Genomic DNA, 24,157 nt, shown 5'->3' on the forward strand with positions numbered 1-24,157 from the left:
CCGGCCGTGATGACCTTCCATGCGTTCCAAAGGGCAGATTCGCGCAGTTGCTGATGGAGGGAGGAGCAGCCCCAGAACCACCTGAGATTAAAGGGTCCAGAGAAGGTCATCAAAACTGGGAGAGCCTACCACCAAAGACCGCAGATCCCCCGAGATGAGATTAAGGGAGTGCAAGCCCTGCTCACCCTGCAATCTTTTCAGGGACCTCACCTTGGACCCACAGTTGTAAAAGCCCTGATTAAATTCCCTGGGGTTGAACACATCACTCTTTCGAGGCCGAAGCCTGGTGTGTCTCCCTTTGCCTGGTAAATAAGAAAGCTCTCCTCTTCTACTCCCCCCACAATTGTCTTGGGGGTTGATTTGGCATCGGTGTACAGAGAGTCTCAGTCTTCGGTAACTGAGGGCAGTCCAGTGTGGAAACAGAGACCAGGAAACTGGCCAAAGGCTGCAGAGACCGGGAAGGACTGCCCCGTGTGAACGATTTACCTGCGTGTCCACGGAGCTCCTCCTCATGGGGCGGGGGACCCCCCCACACCCTTTCCTTCTGGGTGTGTGACTGCCTTGCTTCCGTCTTAACTGAACAAACTATGTGCCCACCTGCTTGTTGGGCTGAGTGTCTATAGTACACATTCTACCTGTTCTTGTTTTTACAGCTTTTGCCTTCTTGAGAAATGCATTTTTAAATGAGGGCAAAGGCTGGGGGAACCTTGTTTTGAGCCTCTAGCCCCTGGAGGACGAGCGGCTGCAGCTAGATTTCCTGCCATTCATCCAGGCCCTTCCGAGTCCAATTCCTGGGCAGAGAACGGGGCTCTGGCTTCAAACCACCGCTCACGGCTGACACTCTCTCCGAGATCATTGGTGCTGAAATCTGGGATTTCAAGGTAAACCTCAGGTCATCCTAAACTGTTGGCTGGAGACTTCTGAGTCTCTCTCTCTCTCCATGAGAACTTGCTCTCACTCTCTGTTTTGTTCTCTTTCCAAGACCCACAGGTTTCAGTCTAGATCCGCTCGGTGAAGGAGCCCAAGTTCTGGTTTTCCTCTTTCCTCTCTCCCTCTCTCTCGCTCAGCTAAACTACACCCCCAGCATGTCCGCCGCCTTCATCAGGGTCGCGAGCAAGGTGCTGGGAGCCGTAGGTCACCTCCCACCACCTCCAACAAATCGCTCCCTGCTACACCCACACTTTATCCCCCAGGCCCCACTGTCTTCTAACGTATTTCTCCCCGAGCAGCCAGCACAAACACTGCCTTTCTCTAATTTTGTTTTCCTGTGATTTCCTTTCCTACTTTACTCGAGAAGCAAGATTACTTTCTCCCCTAAACTTTATGTCCCCTTCAGTTTTACCCCAGACACCAGACAAACAGGGTGATAGACTTGGGGTGCTCCTGCTGTTTAATCTCCAACCATGCCCGGTGCCCACAAATCCCCTCTGGGAATCCTCCTGCCTCCAGGCTCTCAGGTCCTCCAGCAAGTCCCCCCTCACTCCGGGCAAGGGACAGCCTGCTGGGTGGGCCACGTTCCAGCAGACCTCATTGGTGCAAAAGATGTCTCCAAGGAAAGTCTTGGCAGTGCCTCATGGGAGAGACTGGTCCACCAGCGATGTCTGGTCAGGGATCAAAGGTAGAGCAGAGGACACTGAAAATCCCACCAAGCACAGGGTTTGAGGGAAATCCAGAAAACACTCTGAGCCACCATCAGGTGCCCCTTAGGAATGTTTCTGGCTTCCCTGGTAGCTCAAACAGCAAAGAATTTCTCTGAGAGGCAAAGACTCAAGTTCTATCCCTGGATCGGGAAGATCCCCTGGAGAAGGGAAAGGCAACCCGCTCCAGTATTCTCGCCTGGAGAATCCCCATGGAGAGAGCAGCCTGGTGGGCTACGGTCCATGGGGTTGCAGAGGGTCAGGCACGACTGCACGACTAACACTAACACTCCTACTAATACAAGGAATGTTTCTGGAACACAGGACTTTATTTCTAAGAGCGCGGTTCTTGGTTGCAGGTTGCTCAACATGGAGAATCCCCTTTCTAAGCCAGAGAGGCTGAGAAAAGGAAAACTAGGCTTTGCTGTAATATTGCCTGGCCTTTATTTAAGTTAGGGCATGAAAAAATTTGGTCTCTTGCTTATAATACTATCCTACAATTAGATCTACATTGCCAAAGTATGGGAACATGGATGGAGGTTAACTCCCCTACATTCTAAACGATCCCCTTCAATCTTCCTCCAAATCTCAGGGGGGAAATCAAGCTTTCCCCACTCCTGCAAGTTCCCTTACTCCTTCAGATTGTTCTGATCTGCCAAATGAAAACAATGGAATACACACACACAGACATATACACCCATAAACAAAACCCAAACAGTCAAAAACTAAATAAAGTACAAGAGATGGACCCGGCAAGCAAAGGGAACCAAAAATGACAGCCACCAGTGAAAAACAAAATTAACTACAGCACAAACTGGAAAATAAAACCAAATCAAGGTGCCAACTGGGGAATAAAGCAACGGAAACAAAACAAATATGGTGAGAAAAAGAAAGAAGAGGAAGAAGGAAGAAGCAAAATTAAGTAGAGGTAGACAAAGATTTATGTATATTAAGGAATAGGGACAACAGGAAAATAGCAGTAAGAAAAGCCAAAGAATAAATGTAGAAAAATAATAATAATAAAATTTAAAACTTTAAGAATTTAAAAGGAAAACCCCAAAGAACCACAGAACACCAACATAGAGGCAGAAGTATAAACAGGAAATAAAAAGTGTGATAAAAAAATTCTCCCTGCGGGGTAAAAAATTCTCAAAAACTTAAGTAGATTTAACAGTACTAATAACATCAACTACTACAGCAACAGAGTAGGGGGGAAAAAATCCAGAAGCAACTAGAGAACAAGTCAAAATATAAAAATAATAAATGTTTTCCTTGGATCTTAGCTGTCAGCGTCCTTTCCCTCCCTGGGAGTCTCCATGCACCTCGCCTCCCTGTGAGCCCTCCAACACTGCGCTGGTCTCTGGCCCTGCTGCGTGGGCAGCTCAGATTCTAATCTGGTCCTCTCCTGCCTGTTCTTGCCTCCAAGGTCCACAGCTGCCAGAGCTGGCATGGGTTCTTCTGCGGGAGTGCTCCGTGTCCTTTCATATATTCAGAGACACAGAGTCTGCCTCCTTGATCAAGTGGATTCAATCTGCAACTTGTGCAGCAGGTGGGAAGGTTCTGAGTTCTCTTCCTTAGCTGCACTGCCCCTGGGTATCAGCTGTAGCTTTGTCTCCACCTCTGCCTGTGAGTCGTCCACAGGGCTTTGTTCCTGAGGCTGCCCTGGAGGCATGGGTCTGCCCCAGGGAGGACGGGGTGAGGCGGGTACAGCTGCTGGGGTGGCAGGGCCTGGAGCACCAGGTGCTCAGCAGAACTGGCAGCTAGGGCCACAGGAAAGGGGCTTTTCTAGCCTCTGGCAGCTCTGCCTCAGTGGGGATACAGCATGGAGGTGGCACAGCTGCTCGGATCACTGGGACCCTGGCAATGCTGAGTACAAAGGGGCTGTTGTCACAGGAGATACCGTGCTATTAGGGCTTTTTCTAGCCTCTGGCAGCAGCTCTGCCCCAGTGAGGATCCAGCATGGAGGTGGAACAGCTGCTCGGATCGTGAGAACTCTGGGAGCTCCGAGTGTGCAGGGACCCCAGCTGTCTCAGCCGAGGGAGCTCTGGCCCTCTCAGGGTGTCATTCTCACCTCTGGCAGCTGCAGTCAGAGCGCCTCTGTGGCCGATCCTTCTCTATTGCTCCCGGCTCCCTCCCCCGTTAAGGCAGTAACAGGCCAGCCTGTCTCTGGGGCCTTCCACTGTCCACGGCTGACTTGTGGGGACAGAGAGGCCACAGCGATGGCTCCACCGCCTGTGAGTGACTCTGCAGGATCGCCCTGCCTCCACGGCTGCCCGAGTTTCCTGCACAGGCATTTCCTACTGCCACCTCCTCCCTCACGTCCCCTCGGGCTTCTCCCCCGCAGTCAATAGCTGAGCTCACCCCGAATCGCTCCACAATCCCTGCGCTCCAGCTCCCAGCCCTGCACCTTCCAGGAGACTTGCGTCCCTGCATCCCTCTCCCCGGGGAACATATGGCTGCGGCAAGGATTGTCTCAGTGATTCTCATTCCATTCAGACTCTCACATATCAGCTGCTTAACTCTCAGCCTCAAGTGCTTCTCCTCTGTCCCCTGAACAGTTTCCTCAGCCTCCAAGGGCACCCACGTAGGGACCAGACCCCTGCTTCAGTCCCCCCACCCTCCAAGGGTAGGTCCAGTCCTACTGACTCTCCTCTTTCCCCCCACTTCCTTCACCCTACCGAGTTTTGTGTGGTTCTATATAGTCTTCTCCAGTGGCTCCTGCCTGCTCTCAGCTGCCGTTCTGCAAGATCTCCTGTGTCTGAAGGTGTCTTCCTGATGTATCTCTGGAGAGAGATGAACTCCACACCCACCTGCTCCTCTGCCATCTCATTCCCCCTCATCTAATCAAACTAAGACCCCATTTCCCCAGAGGGACGATCCCTGTGGGACAGCATTTTCTCAGCCAGTCTGCCATTCTTATCTGGGCCAATTTGAGTACTATCTGGTCTAAGTTTTAGCTATAAAACTTTGACTAGAGAAAAGAAAGATGACATTTTATTATGGTGTGGCCACAAAATTCTCTGGACTCCAGAGAAAACTGGCTAAGATAAAACTTTTTGCAATTGGGGGAAACAAACAACAAAAACAACCTCTCTGAACAAAAACAAACGGACAAAAACCTGGTTCTTTTTATATCTGCAATTAGACAAAGCTAGCTTTTAAAATACTTTTTTTTTTCTTTCAGAATTGTGACACTGAGAGAACATGTCCTGCTAGAAGAACAAGACTTTCCCTGTGTCTAAGACCAGTGCTCTCAAGTATGTTACTCTTATTTAATCTAATAATCTCTAATTCCTGAGACTGAAGGGGCAAATGGAAAGGAAGTCTTCTAAACTTTTACTTATTAAAACTGTTGATTATAAACCAGTGAGTTTTATAATACCTGACTCATAACTAAATTTAGAAAATGAAGCTGTATTTTCAATGCATGTATAGACTTCATCACGTTTATCCATTTCTTTGAGGTTGGACATCTGGGTTGCTTCCAACTTTCAGCTATTGTGAATAATGCTGATATGAATATAGGTGTGCAAATATCTCCTTGAGATCCTATTTATAGTTCTTTTGGGTGACCACACAGCAGTGAAATTGCTGGATCATGCGGTAATTCCATTTTTAGATTTTCTAGAAACCCTTACATTCCTACTCACAGTGCTCAAGGGTTTGTCAGCAGCATTTGAGCAAGAAGGAAACATAGGTCCAGAGAAGTATATGACCTGTTCAAAGGCACAGTAGTGTTCAAGGAGCCAAGATTCTAATCAGTGTCCTGGCTCTCTGAATGCTTGCTCTGAACCAAAATGCTAAACTTGGACTTCAGAGTATCAGGGGTGGAAGCCCCCTGGTGGTGACTTGTGGTCACTGGGTCAGCCTAGCCCTGCAGAGCAGTGTAGTGAGGGGACATTTCACACCCCAAAGCAGCAGGAAACAGAGTCCTGTCATTCCTGATTCAGAGTAAAGGTTAGTCCCTCATCCCTCCAGGCAGTTAGTTGGGAGGCCACTCTGCTGTGATGCTTTGACTGAGCTGGGCTTGAGTCTGTCCCTCCCTACAAATTCCATCTCCTTCTGCCCCAAAGCAGAGTCCCTATTCCATGTCACTCTGCAGGCAACAAAACAGGAAGCTACCAGGTTTTAGAATCTTCATCATGGAAACATGTGGAGTCTGTGATTTTGATCACCAAGCCCCTTAGTCACTTCATCCCTATCTAGGATAGAAGGAAACAATCCTAATGACAGTTTTCCCAGTGGTATAGAGAAAAGCAGGTCAAAGATGGTATATAGCACGTGCAATAGCAACAAGCTAATAAATAGCAGAGCTGGATTTGAAATGGCAGAACTGGTTGATTTTGCTTAAAACCAAGAAATCAGGGTTCTTATCCAGTCAGATAATACCCGTTAAGCAGATACTGTGAACCAGGCACTATGCTGAAAGGTTTTGCTTCTGTAGAGGCAGAAATTTCTTTTTCTACACTCTTTGACTTGTCTAATAATTAAATTGACATAAGACAGGCAAACAGGCACTTCCCTGGTGGTTCAGTGGCCAAGACTCCATGCTCCCATTGCAGGGGGCCTGGGTTCGATCCCTGATTGGGGAACTAGACCCCGTATGCCGCAACTGAGTTCACCTGCCTCAACAAAAGATCTTGCGTGCTGCAACTAAGACCCAGTGCAGCCAAAAAAAGAAAAAAGACAGATTACGAGATTCAATTTGCTGCATAGGGGAGCCCCATAAAAGTTCTGAGACTCAAAGACATTCAAACAATTGAGGCTCATATCCTCCCCTGACCTAAGGAGAAGGGAGTTGTAGGGATCTGGGGCTTCAAATGGGAGGAAGAGAACCCACAGGAAGATGGAAAGAGAAAATACTTGGAAGATTCTTGAGAGTCCATTGGATGGCAAGGAGATCCAACCAGTCCATCCTAAAGGAAATCCACCCTGAATATTAATTGGAAGGACAGATGCTGGAGCTGAAGCTCCAATACTTTGGCCACCTGATGTGAAGAGCCAACTCACTGGAAAATACCCTGCTTCTGGGAAAGATTGAGGGCCGAAGGAGAGGGGTAAGATAGAGGATGAGATGGTTAGATGACAACTTCGACTCAATGAAAGTGAGTTTGAGCAAACTGTGGGAGACAGTGAAGGACAGAAGAGCCTCGTGTGCTGCAGTTCTTGGGGTCACAAAGAGTCGGACACAACTGAGTGGCTGAATGACAACAACAACAACAACAAAAAAAAACAAATGCTTGATAAACAAATGTTTGCCACTCCAGACAAATAATCCTTTTAGAAATAAAATGTAGTCTTTGGTAATAGCTCTCTTTCTGGTGTAGGTCCCTTAATCTACATTATTTTGAGCAGTTAAGGGAGAGGCAAGGAGCTTCTCCTGAGTCTGCTGGGTCTTCACTGCCTTCAGCTCAAAACAGTCAACCCGTCAAAGGGGCATATTTGAGAAGATGTATTCTGCTCCCACTAGAAAAGACCCTGATGCTGGGAAAGATTTAAGGCAGGAGGAGAAAGGTACAACAGAGGATGAGATGGTTGGATGGCATCACTGACTCGATGGACATGAGTTTGAGTAAGCTCTGAGAGTTGGTGATGGACAGGGAGGCCTGGCATGCTGCAGTCCCTGGGGTTGCAAAGAGTTGGACACGACTGAGCGACTGAACTGATTCTGCTCCCCATCACTTCTCTTTAAACACTCTTGCACATTAAGAGGCTTCTTTATGTTTGAAGAAACCTAGGCTCAGAGATGGATAACTTGCCCAGTGTGTCCTTTTACCACCTGCCCCTCATCACTCCAGTACTTCACGGACTTTAACTCCTAGGGTCTAGGATGGATAAGCAATCTGGATGACTCTGTGTCTTGTTTTCTCAGCAGATCATAGCCTCCTCAACTATGTCTAGGATGGTGCATCAGTGTGTTCGTCAGTTTGGTCAGAAGCTGGTCCACAGGCGAGGGGAAGACACCATAAAGGAATCTGACGGTCTCAAGATTCATCTGAGTGCCATAGAACTGGTGTTCTTGGGTGTGGGCAGAAACCTGGGAGCCGGCCTGTACATCGTGGTTGGTGCAGTGGCCAAGTACGTAGCTGGACCAGCGATTGTCATCTGCTTCTTGGTGGCCGGCCTGTCTTCTCTGCTGTCGAGGCTCTGCTATGTGGAGTTTGACGCCCGGGTACCACGCTCCTCTTCTGCGTATGTCTGCAGCTACGTCACGATGGGGCAGCTCTGGGCCTTCATCGTTGGCTGGAACATCATACTGTTATTTTTAATTGGTGAGGTGATGGGACCAGGCGACAGGTGTGGGGGAAAGGTGTGGGGGCTAAGGTCAGGAAACTGGGAGATGGGATTGTGGTCTTATTCATGGGCTCTTTGTTACCTGACTTGTTAGGGGAAGTGGGTAACAGTAGCTGGAAAACCCCACAACTTCATTCTATTCAGCTCTCCCCTGCTTTCCTTAAATAATTGGACTAAGAATAAGAAGGAAAGGAAATGGCATGGGTGGGAGGGAGGCGTGTCCCACAGGCTCATCACCTCATTATATTGGACTCTTTGCTCAGCTGTTGCCTGTGAGTGATTTTTTTGGGGGGGAGGGTTGCCACTTGATATTTTATACCTCATCTTTTATCCCTCCTTATCCAACTTCCCTGTTTTCTTTCCTTGTGAAACACTGATCTCCTAATGTATTAAATAGTGGACCTATTTTGTGAGTCATCACAGTCTGCTCTCACCACCCCATGGAAAAAAATCTTTGAGATTATGTTTTGCCTATTTTTTCCTCCAAAATACATCCATTGGCACTTACTAGGTGTTCAGTTTTGTCTGTGAATGTTTGTTCTTCTGCTGCTGCAGCCACTGCGTGTACAGCCAGGGCCTGGATGTACGCCTTTGACAGCCTCATTGGGGACCTCATCTCTCAGGCATTGGAGAGAACTGTCCCTCTGCATATGCCCTACTTCCTGGCCATTTATGCAGACATTTTCGCACTGGGCCTGGTGCTGCTGCTTGCAGGTGAGTCAGGGGTCAGATATAAGATGGGATGAGAGGACTCCCCTGGTGGTCCAGTGGTTAAGAATCCGCCTTGCAATGTGGGGACACAGGTTCAATCCCTGGTCAGGGAGCTAAGACCCCATGTGCCACAGAACAACTATGCCCAAGTCCTTAGCCCGCACACTACAACTAGAGAATCTGTGTGTGTGTCTGTGTGTGTGTGTGTAGTTGCTCAGTCACATCCGACCCTTTGGACTATAGTCCAATAGACTCCTTTGTCTGTGGGATTATCCAGGCAAGAACACTGGAGTGGGTTGCGATTTCCTTCTCCAGGGGATCTTCCTGACCCAGGAAGTGAATCCACATCTCCTGCATTTCCTGCGTTGCAGGCGGATTCTTTATCCACTGATTCCCAAACTTCGATGTTTGTCTCACAACAAAAGATCCCACAGCTAAGACCCAACTCAGCCAAATTACTAACTAAATAAAATACTTTTTAAAAAAAGATGGACTGAGTAGGGTATGGAGGGGGAGCTGAGGTTGGGAAAGACTTGGGGGTGGGGACTAGGACTGGAAAGGACTGTCTGTGCTATGAGAGACATGAAGGCAAGACCTGGACGGTTGTTTCCCACTCTTGGCCCTCTTGACAATGTGAGCCGGTTCATTCCTTGGTAGGAGGGGCTGGTCTGTGCATTTCAGGATGCTTTAAAAAATCATTGTTGGATGCTTAGTGGTCCCTGGCCTTTGCTCACTAGATACCAGTGAAACCCACTCCCCAAATTCTGACAACTGAATGTCTCCAGACCATGCCAAATATTGGGGGAATAAAATTTACTCCCAGGTGAGAATCATTTTCTTCAGTTCCGTTCAGTTCAGTTGCTCAGTTGTGTCCAACTCTTTGCAACTCCAGGGACTGGAGCACACCAGGGCTCCCTGTCCATCACCAACTCCCAGAGCTTACTCAAACTCATGTCCTTTGAGTCGGTGATGCCATCCAACCATCTCATCCTCTGTTGTCCATTTCTCCTCCTGCCTTCAATCTTTCCCAGCATCACGGTCTTTTCAAATGAGTCAGCTCTTCGCATCAAGTGGCCAAAGTATTGGAGCTTCAGCTTCAGCATCAGTCCTTCCAATGAATATTTAGGACTGATTTCCTTTAGGATGGACTGATTGGATCTCCTTGCAGTCCAAGGGACTCTCAAGAGTCTTCTCCAACACCATAGTTCAAAAGCATCAACTCTTCGGTGCTCAGCTTTCTTTATAGTCCAACTCTCATATCCATACATGACCACTGGAAAAACCATAGCTTTGTCTAGATGGACCTTTGTTGGCAAAGTAATGTCTCTGCTTTTTAATATGCTGTCTAGGTTGGTCATAACTTTCCTTCCACTGAGTAAACGTCTTTTAATTTCATGGCTGCAGTCACCATCTGCAGTGATTTTGGAGCCCAAAAGCATAAAGTCAGCCACTCTTTCCACTGTTTCCCCATCTATTTGCCATGAAGTGATGGGACCAGATGCCATGATCTTAGTTTTCTGAATGTTGAGCTTTAAGCCAACTTTTTCACTCTCCTCTTTCACTTTCATCAAGAAACTCTTTAGTTCTTCTTCACTTTCTGCCATAAGTGTGGTGTCATCTGCATATCTGAGGTTATTGATATTTCTCCCGGCAATCTTGATTTCAGCTTGTGCTTCCTCCAGCCCAGTGTTTCTCATGATGTACTCTGCATATAAGTTAAATAAGCAGGGTGACAGTATACAGCCTTGACGTACTCCTTTTCCTATTTGGAACCAGTCTCTTGTTCCATGTCCAGTTCTCACTGTTGCTTCCTGACTTGCATACAGGTTTCTCAAGAGGCAAGTCAAGTGGTCTGGTATTCCCATCTCTTTCAGAATTTTCCACAGTTTATTGTCATCCACACAAAGGGTTTGGCATAGTCAATAAAGCAGAAATAGATATATTTCTGGAACTCTCTTGCTTTTTCAATGATCCAGTGGATGTTGGCAATTTGATCTCTTGTTCCTCTGCCTTTTCACAATACAGCTTGAACATCTGGAAGTTCATGGTTCATGTATTGTTGAAGCCTGGCTTGGAGACTTTTGAGCATTACTATACTAGCATGTGAGATGAGTGCAATTGTGTGGTAGTTTGAATATTCTTTGGCATTGCCTTTCTTTGGGATTGGAGTGAAAACTGACCTTTTCCAACCCTGTGGAAAACTGCTGAGTTTTTCAAATTTGCCAGCATATTGAGTGCGGACTTTCACAGCATCATCTTTCAGGATTTGGAATAGCTCAACTGGAATTCCATCACCTCCACTAGCTTTGTTCGTAATGATGCTTCCTAAGGCCCACTTGACTTCACATTCCAGGATGTCTGGCTCTAGGTGAGTCATCGTACCATCATGATTATCTGGGTCATGAAGGTCTTTTTTGTATAGTTCTTCTGTGTATTCTTGGCACATCTTCTTAATATTTTCTGCTTCTGTCAGGTCTATACCATTTCTGTCCTTTATTGAGCCCATCTTATCTCTAATTTTCTTGGAGAGATCTCTAGTCTTTCCCATTCTATCGTTTTTTCTCTATTTCTTTGCATTGATCACTGAGGAAGACTTTCTTATCTCTCCTTGCTGTTCTTTGGAACTCTGCATTCAAATGGGTATATCTTTCCTTTTCTCCTTTGCTTTTTGCTTCTCTTTTTTTCACAGCTATTTGTAAGGCCTCTTCAGACAGCCATTTTGCTTTTTTGCATTTCTTTTTCTTGGGGAGACATATTTCCTTCTTTTTTTATTATTATTTATTTATTTTTACTTTACAATATTGTATTGGTTTTGCCATACATCAACATGCATCTGCAATGGGTGTACACGTGTTCCCCATCCCGAACCCCTCTCCCACCTCCGTCCCCATACCATCCCTCTGGGTCATCCCAGTGCACCAGCCCCAAGCTTCTTGTATCCTGCTTCGAACCTAGACTGGCGATTCATTTCTTATATGATATTATACATGTTTTAATGTCCTTATCCCAAATCATCCCCCCCGCAACAGAGTCCAAAAGACTGTTCTATACATCTGTGTCTCTTTTGCTGTCTCGTATACAGGGTTGTCATTACCATCCTTCTAAATTCCATATATATGCGTTAGTATACTGTACTGGTGTTTTTCTTTCTGGCTTACTTCACTCTGTATAATAGGCTCCAGTTTCATCCACCTCATTAGAACTGATTCAAATGTATTCTTTTTAATGGCTGAGTAATACTCCATTGTGTATATGTACCACAGCTTTCTTATCCATTCATCTGCTGATGGACATCTATTTTGCTTCCATGTCCTGGCTATTATAAACAGTGCTGCAATGAACATTGGGGTACACGTGTTCTTTTCAATTCTGGTTTCCTCAGTGTGTATGTCCAGCAGTGGGATTCCTGGGTCGTATGGCAGTTCTATTTCCAGTTTTTTAAGGAATCTCCACACTGTTCTCCATAATGGCTGTACTAGTTTGCATTCCCACCAACAGTGTACGAGGGTTCCCTTTTCTCCACATCCTCTCCAGCATTTATTGCTTGTAGACTTTTGGATCGCAGCCATTCTGACTGGTGTGAAATGGTACCTCATTGTGGTTTGGATTTGCATTTCTCTGATAATGAGTGATGTTGAGCATCTTTTCATGTGTTTGTTAGCCATCTGTGTGTCTTCTTTGGAGAAATTTCTATTTAGTTCTTTGACCCATTTTTTGATTGGGTCGTTTATTTTTCTGGAATTGAGCTGTAGGAGTTGCTTGTATATTTTTGAGATTAGTTGTTTGTCAGTTGCTTCATTTGCTATTATTTTCTCCCATTCTGAAGGCTGTCTTTTCACCTTGCTTATAGTTTCTTTTGTTGTGCAGAAGCTTTTAATTTTAATTAGATCCCATTGTTTATTTTTGCTTTTATTTCCAATATTCTGGGAGGTGGGTCATAGAGGATCCTGCTGTGATGTGTGTTGGAGAGTGTTTTGCCTATGTTCTCCTCCAAGAGTTTTATAGTTTCTGGTCTTACTTTTAGATCTTTAATCCATTTTTGAGTTTATTTTTGTGTGTGGTGTTAGAAAGTGCTCTAGTTTCATTCTTTTACAAGTGGTTGACCAGTTTTCCCAGCACCACTTGTTAAAGAGATTGTCTTTAATCCATTGGATATTCTTGCCTCTTTTGTCAAAGATATGGTGTCCATAGGTGTGTGGGTTTATCTCTGGGCTTTCTATTTTGTTCCATTGATCTATATTTCTGTCTTTGTGCCAGTACCATACTGTCTTGATGACTGTGGCTTTGTAGTAGAGCCTGAAGTCAGGCAGGGTGATTCCTCCAGTTCCATTCTTCTTTCTCAAGATTGCTTTGGCTATTCAAGGGCTTTTGTATTTCCATACAAATTTTGAAATTATTTGTTCTAGCTCTGTGAAAAATACCGTTAGTAGCTTGATAGGGATTGCATTGAATTTATAGATTGCTTTGGGTAGTGTCCTCATTTTCACTATATTGATTCTTCCAATCCATGAGCATGGTATATTTCTCCATCTATTTGTGTCCTCTTTGATTTCTTTCATCAGTGTTTTATAGTTTTCTATATATAGGTCTTTAGTTTCTTTAGGCAGACTTATTCCTAAGTATTTTATTCTTTTTGTTGCAATGGTGAATGGAATTGTTTCCTTAATTTCTCTTTCTATTTTCTCATTATTAGTGTATAGGAATGCAAGGGATTTCTGTGTGTTGATTTTATATCCTGCAACTTTACTATATTCATTGATTAGCTCTAGTAATTTTCTGGTGGAGTCTTTATGGTTTTCTATGTAGAGGATCATGTCATCTGCAAACAGTGAGAGTTTTACTTCTTCTTTTCCAATTTGGATTCCTTTTATTTCTTTTTCTGCTCTGATTGCTGTGACCAAAACTTGCAAAAGTATGTTGAGTACTAGTGGTTGAGAGTGGGCACCCTTGTCTTGTTCCTGACTTTAGGGGAAATGCTTACAATTTTTCCCCATTGAGGATAATGTTTGCTGTGGGTTTGTCATATACAGCTTTTATTATGTTGAGGTATGTTCCTTCTATTCCTGCTTTCTGGAGAGGTTTTATCATAAACGGATATTGAATTTTGTCAAAGGCTTTCTCTGCATCTATTAAGATAATCATATGGCTTTTATTTTTCAATTTGTTAATGTGGTGTATCACATTGATTGATTTGCAGATATTGAAGAATCCTTTCACCCCTGGGATAAAGCCCACTTGGTCATGGTGTATAATATCTTTAACGTGTTGTTGGATTCTGATTGCTAGAATTTTATTAAGGATTTTTGCATCTATGTTCATCAGTGATATTGGCCTGTAGTTTTCTTTTTTTGTGGCATCTTTGTCAGGTTTTGGTATTAGGGTGATGGTGGCCTCATAGAATGAGTTTGGAAGTTTACCTTCCTCTGCAATTTTCTGGAAGAGTTTGAGTAGGATAGGTATTAGCTCTTCTCTAAATTTTTGGTAGAATTCAGCTGTGAAGCCGTCTGGACCTGGGTTTTTATTTGCTGGAAGATTTCTGATTACAGTTTCAATTTCCGTGCTTGTGATGGGTCTGTTAAGATTTTCTATTTCTTCCTGGTTCAGTTTTGGAAAGTTGTACTTTCTAAGAATTTGTCCATTTCTTCCACGTTGTCCATTTTATTGGCATATAATTGCTGATAGTAGTCTCTTATGATTCTTTGTATTTCTGTGTTGTCTGTTGTGATCTCTTCATTTTCATTTCTAATTTTATTGATTTGATTTTTCTCCCTTTGTTTCTTGATGAATCTGGCTACTGGTTTGTCAATTTTATTTATCCTTTCAAAGAACCAGCTTTTGGTTTTGTTGATTTTTGCTATGGTCTCCTTTGTTTCTTTTGCATTTATTTCTGCCCTAATTTTTAAGATTTCTTTCCTTCTACTAACCCTGGGGTCCTTGATTTCTTCCTTTTCTAGTTGCTTTAGGTGTAGAGTTAGGTTATTTATTTGACTTTTTTCTTGTTTCTTGAGGTATGCCTGTATTGCTATGAACTTTCCCCTTAGCACTGCTTTTACAGTGTCCCACAGGTTGTGGGTTGTTGTGTTTTCATTTTCATTCATTTCTATGCATATTTTGATTTATTTTTTGATTTCTTCTGTGATTTGTTGGTTATTCAGCAGCATGTTTTTCAGCCTCCATATGTTGGAATTTTAATAGTTTTTCTCCTGTAACTGAGATCTAATCTTACTGCATTGTGGTCAGAAAAGATGCTTGGAATGATTTCAGTTTTTTTGAATTTACCAAGGCTAGATTTATGGCCCAGGATGTGATCTATCCTGGAGAAGTTTCCATGTGCGCTTGAGAAAAAGGTGAAATTCATTGTTTTGGGGTGAAAGGTCCAAAGATATCCATTGAGTCTAACTGGTCTATTATATCATTTAAAGTTTGTGTTTCTTTGTTAATTTACTGTTTAGTTGATCTATCCATAGGTGTGAGTGGGGTATTAAAGTCTCCCACTATTATTGTGTTATTGTTAATTTCTCCTTTCATACTTGTTAGCATTTGTCTTACACATTGTGGTGCTCCTATGTTGGGTGCATATATATTTATAATTGTTATATCTTCTTCTTGGATTAGTCCTTTGATCATTAGGTAATGTCCTTCTTTGTCTCTTTTCACAGCCTTTGTTTTAAAGTCTATTTTATCTGGTATGAGTATTGCTACTCCTGCTTTCTTTTGATCTCTATTTGCATGGAATATCTTTTTCCAGCCCTTCACTTTCAGTCTGTATGTGTCCCCTGTTTTGAGGTGGGTCTCTTGTAGACAACATATGTAGGGGTCTTGTTTTTGCATCCATTCAGCCAGTCTTTGTCTTTTGGTTGGGGCATTCAACCCATTTACGTTTAAGGTAATTACTGATAAGTATGATCCAGTTGCCATTTACTTTATTGTTTTGGGTTCGAGTTTATACACCATTTTTGTGTTTCCTGTCTAGAGAATATCCTTTAGCATTTGTTAGAGAGCTGGTTTGGTGGTGCTGAATTCTCTCAGCTTTTGCTGGTCTGTAAAGCTTTTGATTTCTCCTTCATATTTGAATGAGATCCTTGCTGGGTACAGTAATCTGGGCTGTAGGTTATTTTCTTTCATCACTTTAAGTATGTCTTGTCATTCCCTCCTGGCCTGAAGAGTTTCTATTGAAAGGTCAGCTGTTATCCTTATGGGAATCCCCTTGCGTGTTATTTGTTGTTTTTCCCTTGCTGCTTTTAATATTTGTTCTTTGTGTTTGATCTTTGTTAATTTGATTAATATGTGTCTTGGGGTGTTTTGCCTTGGGCTTATCCTGTTTGGGACTCTCTGGGTTTCTTGGACTTCGATGATTATTTCCTTCCCCATTTTAGGGAAGTTTTCAACTATTATCTCCTTAAGTATTTTCTCATGGTCTTTCCTTTTGTCTTCTTCTGGGACTCCCATGACTCGAATGTTGTAGCATTTAATGTTGTCCTTGAGGTCTCTGAGATTGCCCTCATTTCTTTTAATTCATTTTTTTTCCTCTCTGATTCATTTATTTCTACCATTCTATCTTCTATTTCACTAATCCTATCTTCTGCCTCCATTATTCTACTATTTGTTGCCTCCAGAGTGTTTTTGATCTCATTTATTCCATTATTCATTATATATTGACTCTTTTTTATTTCTTCTAGGTCCTTGTTAAACCTTTCTTGCATCTTCTCAATCCTTGCCTCCAGGCTATTTATCTGTGATTCCATTTTTATTTCAAGATTTTGGATCATTTTCACTATCATTATTCAGAATTCTTTATCAGGTAGATTCCCTATCTCTTCCTCTTGTTTGGTTTGGTGAGCATTTATCCTGTTCCTTTACCTGCTAGGTATTCCTCTGTCTCTTCATATTGTTTATATTGCTGAGTTTGGGGTAGCCTTTCTGTATTCTGGCAGTTTGTGGAGTTCTCTTTATTATGGAGTTTCCTCGCTGTGGGTGGGGTTGTATAGGTGGCTTGTCAAGGTTTCTTGGTTAGGGAAGCTTGTGTTGGTGTTCTGGTGGATGGAGCTGGATTTCTTCTCTCTGGAGTGCAATGAAGTGTCTAGTAATGAGTTATGAGATGTCAATGGATTTGGGGTAACTTTGGGCAGCCTGTATATTGAAGCTCAGGGCTGTGTTCCTGTGTTGCTGGAGAATTTGCGTGGTATGTCTTGCTCTGGAACCTGTTGGCCCTTGGGTGGTGCTTGGTTTCAATGTAGGTATAGAGGCGTTTGATGAGCTCCTATTGCTTAATGTTCCCTGGAGTCAGGTGTTCTATGATCTTAGGATTTGGACTTAAGCCTCCTGCCTCTGGTTTTCAGTCTTATGTTTACAGTAGTCTCAAGACTTCTCCTTCTATACAGCACCATTGATAAAACATCTAGGTTAAAGATGAAAAGTTTCTCCACAGTGAGGGACACCCAGAGAGGTTCACAGAGTTACATGGAAAAGAGAAGAGGGAGGAGGGAGTTAGAGGTGACCCGAATGAGATGAGGTAAAATCAAAAGAAGAGAGAGCAAGCTAGCCAGTAATCACTTCCTTATGTGCGCTCCACAGTCTGGACCACTCAAAGATGTTCATGGAGTTATACAGAGAAGAGAAGAGGGAGAAAGGAGACAGAGGTGGCCAGGAGGATAAAAGGGGGGAATGAAAAGGAGAGAGACAGATCCAGCCAGGAATCAGATCCCTAAGTGTCCTCCACTGTCTGGAATACACAGAGATTCAGAGAGTTGGGTAGGGAAGAGAAGGGGGAGGGAGGAGACAGAGGTGACCTAGTGGAGAGAAAGGAGAGTCCAAAGAGGGAGACAGCAGTCAAGCCAGTAATCTCGCTCCCAAGTAAAAATAGGTACTGAAGATTGGGTTCTTAAAGGTACAAAATTGATAACAAATACCAAAAAGCAAAGATTAAAATTCTAGAGTAGAGGTTGGATTTTCAAAAATACAATATTAAAGAAAAGAAGAAGAAGAAAAAAAAAACAAAGTCACAAAAGTTATTAAAATATATATATATATGAAGTTCGCTTTAAAAAATAGTCTTTTTTTTTAAGTAATAGTAGGTTATAAAAATGAAAATTAAAGGAGTAATAGAGGACTTAAAATTTTTAAAAAGTTTAAAAAAAAGAAGAAAAGAAAAAGAAAAGAATGATCATAAAAATATATCTAGAACTTTGTCTGGTGTTGTTGTGGGCAGTGTGGGGTCAGTTCACTTTCGGATAGTTTCTTGGTCTGGCTTATATTTCTCAAGATCTGTAGGCCGCTCCCTATGTAGTTAGCACTAACTACAGGGTTTTAATCTATTGCACCTGTCACTTCCAAGGCAGTTCCCTCGGTTTTAGCTTCTGTTTGCTGGTCTCTTCAGTGCCTGATTTCCGCCCTGATACAAAGGGGCGGTGGTGGACACTTTTTAGGCTCACTTGTTCAGTCGCGCTGTGGGAGGGAGGGACGCTGCAAACAAATAACACTGGCGTGTGCTCGTAGTGTCTCAACCAAACTGCGCCTGCTCCCGCTCACAGCAGGTGCACCCTCCCTGCCCACACAGCTCAGGCTCTAGGTTGCTCCTCCAGGAACCGCCCGAGGCCGGCCCTGGGCTGCATGCACCTCCCAGGTCTAAGCCGCTCTGGTTCAGGCACTCAGGTAGTCCTCAGAGGCTCAGACTCCATTGGGCCTGCGTTTTGTGCCCTTCCCAGCTCCGAGCAGCTCGGATGATGAGGTGTTTGGCAAGCGCAATCACTGCAACTTACCGCCTCTCCCGTCCCTGCCACTTGGTTTTCTGGGTGTACAACCGGCCCACCTTCTCAGGCGGATGACTGTCCAGAACCCCAAGAGGTCTAGTAAGCAAAGAAGCCTGCTTGCAGTTTGGTAGATAATGTCTCTCTGGGGCTGAGATTGCCCCCTTCCGGCTCTGGCCGCCTGTCACCGGAGGGGGATGGTCTGCAGCCGGCTAGTTCTGTTCCACCCTTTGTTCTGTGCAAGGGCCTGGCAGTGTCTTAGGGCTTTTCACATGGTAGCTATCCCACAGTCTGGTTTGCTAGCCCAAATTAGTTCGCTCTGACTACCCTCGGGGACATTCAGGCCCGATCCTTACTCTAAGCAATGCAGCCCGCACCTCCCTGCCCAGCCCCCACTTGCTAGTGGTGGGCGCAGGCGTCTGCACTGCTTCTCCGCTGGCGGAGTTACTGCTGGGCTTGTAATCTGTGGGTTTTAATTGTTTACTTATTTTTCCTCCCTATTATGTTGCCCTCTGTGCTTCCAAGGCTCGGCACAGACTCGGCAGTGAGAGTGTTTCCTGGTGTTTGGAAACTTCTCTCTTTTTAAGACTCCCTTCCTGGGATGGAGTTCCATCCCTACCTCTTTTGTCTCTCTCTCTTTTTTTTTTTTTTTTTTGTCTTTTATATTTTTCCTACCTCCTTTCGAAGACAATGGGCTGCTTTTCGGGGTGCCTGATGTCCTCTGCCAGCAATCAGAAGTTGTTTTGTAGATTTTACTCAACGTTTAAATGTTCTTTTGATGAATTTGTGGGCGAGAAAGTGGTCGCCCTGTCCTATTCCTCCACCATCTTAGGACAGCCCCCATATTTCTTTCTTGATACTGAGACCAAAGATTTTTTTTTTTTTAATTTCAGGGGAAATTCACATAGCATAAATTTATCATTTTGTTATTTCCCCCCAGCTTTACTGAGATATAAATGATATACAGCACAATAAGTTTCAAGTGTACAATGTTGTGTTTTTGGCTGTTCTAGGTCTTCGTTGTTGCTCACAGGTTTTCTCTAGTTGCAGAGAGCATGGGTTATTCTTTGTTGCGATACACAGGCTTCTCATTTTGGCAGCTTCTCATGTTGCAGAGCATGGGCTCTAGAGCTGTGGATCAGTAGTTACAACACATGGGCTTAGTTGTTTTGTGGCACGTGGAATTTCACTGGACCAGGGACGGAACCTGTGTCCCCTACATTGGCTGGCAGACTCCCAACCCCTGGACCACCAGGGAAATCCCACAGTGATGACGTGATAGACCTGCCTATGTGAGATGATCGCCACAATAAGAAATGGGCTATTAGGGCCTCCATGGTGGTCCAGTGGCCAAGACTCCTTGCTCCCAGTGCAGGGGACCAAGGTTCCACCTCTGGTCAGGGAACTAAGATCCCACTTGACACAACTGAGAGTTCACAAGCCACAACTAAAGATTCTGTTATGCCGCAGCAAAGACTCAGCACAGCCAAATATAAATAAAATGAATACTTTAAAAAATCATAAGAAAAAAATTAACTATCTTAAAAGGGACAATTCGGAGCACTAGTACATTCACAATGTTGTTCAGCCATCATCTGCATCGAGTTTCAAACATGTTCATCTCCCTTGAAAGACACCCTGTATCCACTGAGTAGTCATGGTCCATCCACCCCACCCCCACAACTGCCAGCCCCTGAGGCTACTCTCTGTCTCTATGGACTTAGTTACTGTGCATGTTTCATACTCCATCTCTCCTACAGTACTACTCGCTCTAGGAGTTCCTGAGTCAGCCCGGGTTTACAGAGTGTTCACGGGCATCAACATTTTGGTTCTCAGCTTCACCATCGTCTCTGGCTTCATTAAGGGAGACCTGCCAACTGGAAGCTTACAAATCGGGACTACACATTGACCACAGCTGTATTCACGTATAGGTTAGGAGCATACCCTTGGTCATATTAATGTGTGTGTGTGTGTGTGTGTGTGTGTGTGTGTGTGTGTGTGTAAGGGAGTCAGAGCTGAGAATTTGGCAGGGACTAAAGAGACCAAGGCTGGTGGATCCGGATGGTGGGTTTCCTGGAGTACAGAGCTTGTGGTATTGAGGGAAGAGTCCAGAAATGATGGCTTAACCCACCTTACCCATATTCTTTCTTGCTTCTTCTCCCGCCACAGCTTGGGCCCTCCAGGTGCTGGAGGATTTGTGCCTTTTGACTTTGAGGGGGTTGTCCAAGGAGCAGCTACGTGTTTCTATGCATTTGTCGGTTTTGCTGCCATTACCACTACAGGTAAGGTGGTAACCGTGTGTCCCATCAGGGTTTGGACAGAGTTTGAGCTGCCGTTGGGCATAGAGGTTGGGAGAAGGTTAGCCTGCTTTTGGAAGCCCAAGAGAGAAGGCAATTCTGTGTTTTCACCCCATGGTATTTTCGTGACCTGCTGCTTCTACCCCTTTTGCAGAGAGAGGAGACCTAAAGCCTCAGCGCTCCATCTCCCTCTTCTCACTCCTCATGTGCTTTTTGGCATATTTTGCTGTCTCAGCAGCACTCACCCTCACGGTGCCCTACTACCAGATTCATCACTACAGCCCCTTGCCCGAGGCTTTTCTCCACGTTGGCTGGGGCCCTGCCAGACATGTCGTGGCTGTTGGTGTCCTCTGTGCTCTTATGTCCAGGTCAGTGTCACGGGTTTCTCCCCATCTACTGTCAGATGCTCATGCACCCCAGCCCCTGGGACTGAGAGACAAGAGGGAAAGACATCTTGCTCCAAACTAGGGAGCGCATGCCCTGGTCTCCCCTGCTTCTCCACATCCTCACACGTGTCTCCACTTTCTCTCCCAGCCTCCTGGGTGACATGTTCCCCATGTCTCGGTTAATCTGTACAATGGCAGAGGATGGGCTCCTTTTCCGGACACTTGCCAAGGTCTGTGGTCACAAAGAAATCCCTGTCATGGCCATCATGTCTTCTGGAAGCCTTGCAGGTGAATAAAGAAAACTCAATTCTTCTTTGATCCATTTCCCTTAAGTGCAGTTCCCGTGGTTTCTTAATCCCAACCCTGCCGTTTTTGCTCCCCCATTCTAGGGATCATGGCATTACTCTGAGTTCAGCGACATTGCAAACCTCATGGCAGTTGCGTCTCTGCTCGCTTACTCCATGGTGTCTTTCTCGGTCCTTGTTCTCAGGTGAGACCCCACTACACCTTGATCGGGGGGCTTGGGGTCATGGGGATGATGGGGAGGTCATCCTGGTCTGTGTCATACTGCCTTCTGATTGTTCAAGAGAAGAAAGAAGTGGAATAGACAATCTTATGTTGTGTGAATAGTGGCTGATGTTAATATTGCCTTTAAACCTCTAATTCAGGTACCAGCCAGACCAGAATTTAAGTAAGAATGAGAAAATGGAAGAAGAAACTGAGATGGAACCTGTAGTTGAAGGAAGTCTTTTGGAATCTGAACCTGAAGCAGGAATCTCAAACATTCTAAAGAGTCTGTGGTTCCCTACCAGCACCATCCCCACGTGGAAATCTGGCCAGATTGTCTCTGGATGTGCCTTCCTGCTTGGTGAGCAGTGGGGTTTCCCTTTATTCATGTTCTGAAATTAACAGGATGGAGTGAGAGTGTGTATTTTGTCAGTTGAGGAGTCTGGGGGATATCATGGCCCTTCCTGATGTTGGTGGTTTCAGGAAGGGGTGTGACCCGAGGTCCTGACATCTGTCTTCCTGGTCCAGCCTGTTCTCCTCCTCCTTGACCCTTGCAGTTCTCCTGCTGACCATCCTGAGCCGGATCCTGGCCCAGTGGCCCACCCAGGTGTTCTCTGGAGACCCCGGGCTCACAACAGTGGCTGTGCTGCTGCTGCTCATCACTGGGGTCATGGTCATCATCTGGAGGCAGCCCCAGAGCCCCAGTCCTCTTACGTTCAGGGTATGTGACCTATGTGTTCAAACTGTCCACCTTTCGTGAAGCAGGTCTGCATGCTTTGAGGTCTAAACATCCTTTGCTGGACCAGAGAAGAAGAGGAGTTGCTGAAACCTATGGACTCTTCCCTGATCCACACTCAGTGCTTTACAAACCAGGCTCAATAGGCACTGAGCACACAGCCTGAATTGGACTGAACTTGTCCCGCGCACGTTGCATAGGGTCTCCTTTTCAGACGTCTAGGGTGCGTTCAGGGATGAACTGACTCTGCCCACAGGTCCCTGCTCTGCCTGTCCTCCCACTGGTGAGCATCTTTCTGAACATTTACCTGATGATGCAGATGACCTCTGGGACCTGGGCCCTCTTTGGCGTCTGGAATGTGATTGGTGAGTGACTTTCTGGGGTGAAGAGGCTTCTTGAGTGACTGAACCCAATTCTCTTCTAACCACCTCCCCCCTATACTGTGTCAGATGCCATAATAGGAGGCTTACTAGGCATTCATAAATGAGGAGAGCCCCTGTTTTTCTTCTGTCTCATTTCCCTACTAGGATTTGCCATATGCTTTGGATATGGGATCCGACACAGTTGAAGGAGAACACAGCCACAGCCACAGCCACCGACCTCCATCTCCCAGACTCCGGACTAAAACACCCCTAATGATGAAGCATCTTAGCCACAGGAAATAGATGCTGTGTGGACCCCCTCCATATACTGGAGGTATCTGCTGGTTCAAGGTGCACTTTGAGCCTCTATGGACCGTGAAAATGGAAAGCATTTAGTGCCCTATATTTATTGCCAGTGGATGCAATGACTTTGCTATTGTATAATTTTTAAGTAAACGTTTTAAAGCTTAATATGCATACAGAAAATTGCATGATTCATAGGTGTGTAGTAAGATTAATCTTCACAAAGAAAGTACTATGATGTTACTGACAACTAGAGGAAGAAATAAAATATTAGCATAGGCTTCATTGCATGACAGCATGTGGAAGCTTCTGGTTCAGGGATCCAACTGCATTTTCAGGTGGATTATTTACCCCTGGACTCAGCAGGAAAGTTTATAGTCAGACTTTAAATATGACTTGCGAAGTCTCTTTTAATATGTAGTTGTGATTTCACTCTGATGAAAGTGTTTCCAAAAGTGTTACCTCTTCAAGATCTATAGAGAGGGCTTTCTAAAATTGAATTAAAATTAATTAGGTAAACAGATGTTGTTATTAACAGTAAGCTGTTGCCACACTGGAGTATGGTTTTCTCTGTCTATTAAGACAACAATGTTTTCTTGGAGTGCTGCTTTTGATAACAGACTGTGTGAACTCTTTGGGTCTAAGTGATTTGTATTTGCTTTTGAGATCTTTCATTACTTTGGTTGAGAAAATAAGGAGTATTTCACAGTGATCTCTGAAGATTATGGCACATGTAGATAAAGTTCATTCTGCTTCTACAAAACTTAACTTTTATTGTCAGAATTTTGCTACCTTGATATCCTTGTAGCATAGCAACTGAAAGTGAAAGTGTTAGTCTTAGTTTTGTCTGACTTTGAGACCCCATAGACTGTAGCCCGCCAGGTTCCTCTGCCCACGGGATTCTCCAGGCAAGAATACTGGAGTGGGCTGCCATTTCCTTCTCTAGGGGATCTTCCAAATCCAGGGATTGAACATGAGTCTCCTGCATTGCAGGCAGGTTTTTACCATCTGAGCTACCAGTTAAGAACATGGCAACAGTCTACTTCTAATTGAGGGGATTTAAAATGGGTAAACAATGGCTGTTGATTAAACATTCAGGGCTCTGAGACACTGGAGAGGACTGCCTGGCTTTTCCTGGCTCCCTGGCAAATCTCATTTTATATGATGGGTTTAAGCCT

At 44.7% G+C, this 24,157-nt stretch overlaps 1 protein-coding gene across 1 annotated transcript; it reads left to right on the forward strand.

Annotated features, from left to right (window-relative positions):
- Positions 1-503: 503 nt before the first annotated feature.
- On the forward strand, positions 504-23,862 carry LOC113889129 (cationic amino acid transporter 3-like). Its single transcript, XM_027535956.1, is given in 16 exon segments — positions 504-881; positions 3,064-3,186; positions 4,822-4,894; positions 7,510-7,909; positions 8,487-8,645; positions 20,149-20,259; positions 20,262-20,319; positions 20,558-20,670; positions 20,840-21,053; positions 21,220-21,359; positions 21,461-21,476; positions 21,478-21,561; positions 21,740-21,939; positions 22,136-22,299; positions 22,571-22,679; positions 22,842-23,862. Coding segments are annotated over 13 exon segments (1,788 nt in total). The 5' UTR covers positions 504-881; positions 3,064-3,186; positions 4,822-4,894; positions 7,510-7,530; the 3' UTR covers positions 22,883-23,862.
- Positions 23,863-24,157: the final 295 nt, after the last annotated feature.

The sequence above is a fragment of the Bos indicus x Bos taurus genome, unplaced genomic scaffold (genome assembly GCF_003369695.1).
Source record: "Bos indicus x Bos taurus breed Angus x Brahman F1 hybrid unplaced genomic scaffold, Bos_hybrid_MaternalHap_v2.0 tig00003542_arrow_arrow_obj, whole genome shotgun sequence".
NCBI lineage: Eukaryota > Metazoa > Chordata > Mammalia > Artiodactyla > Bovidae > Bos > Bos indicus x Bos taurus.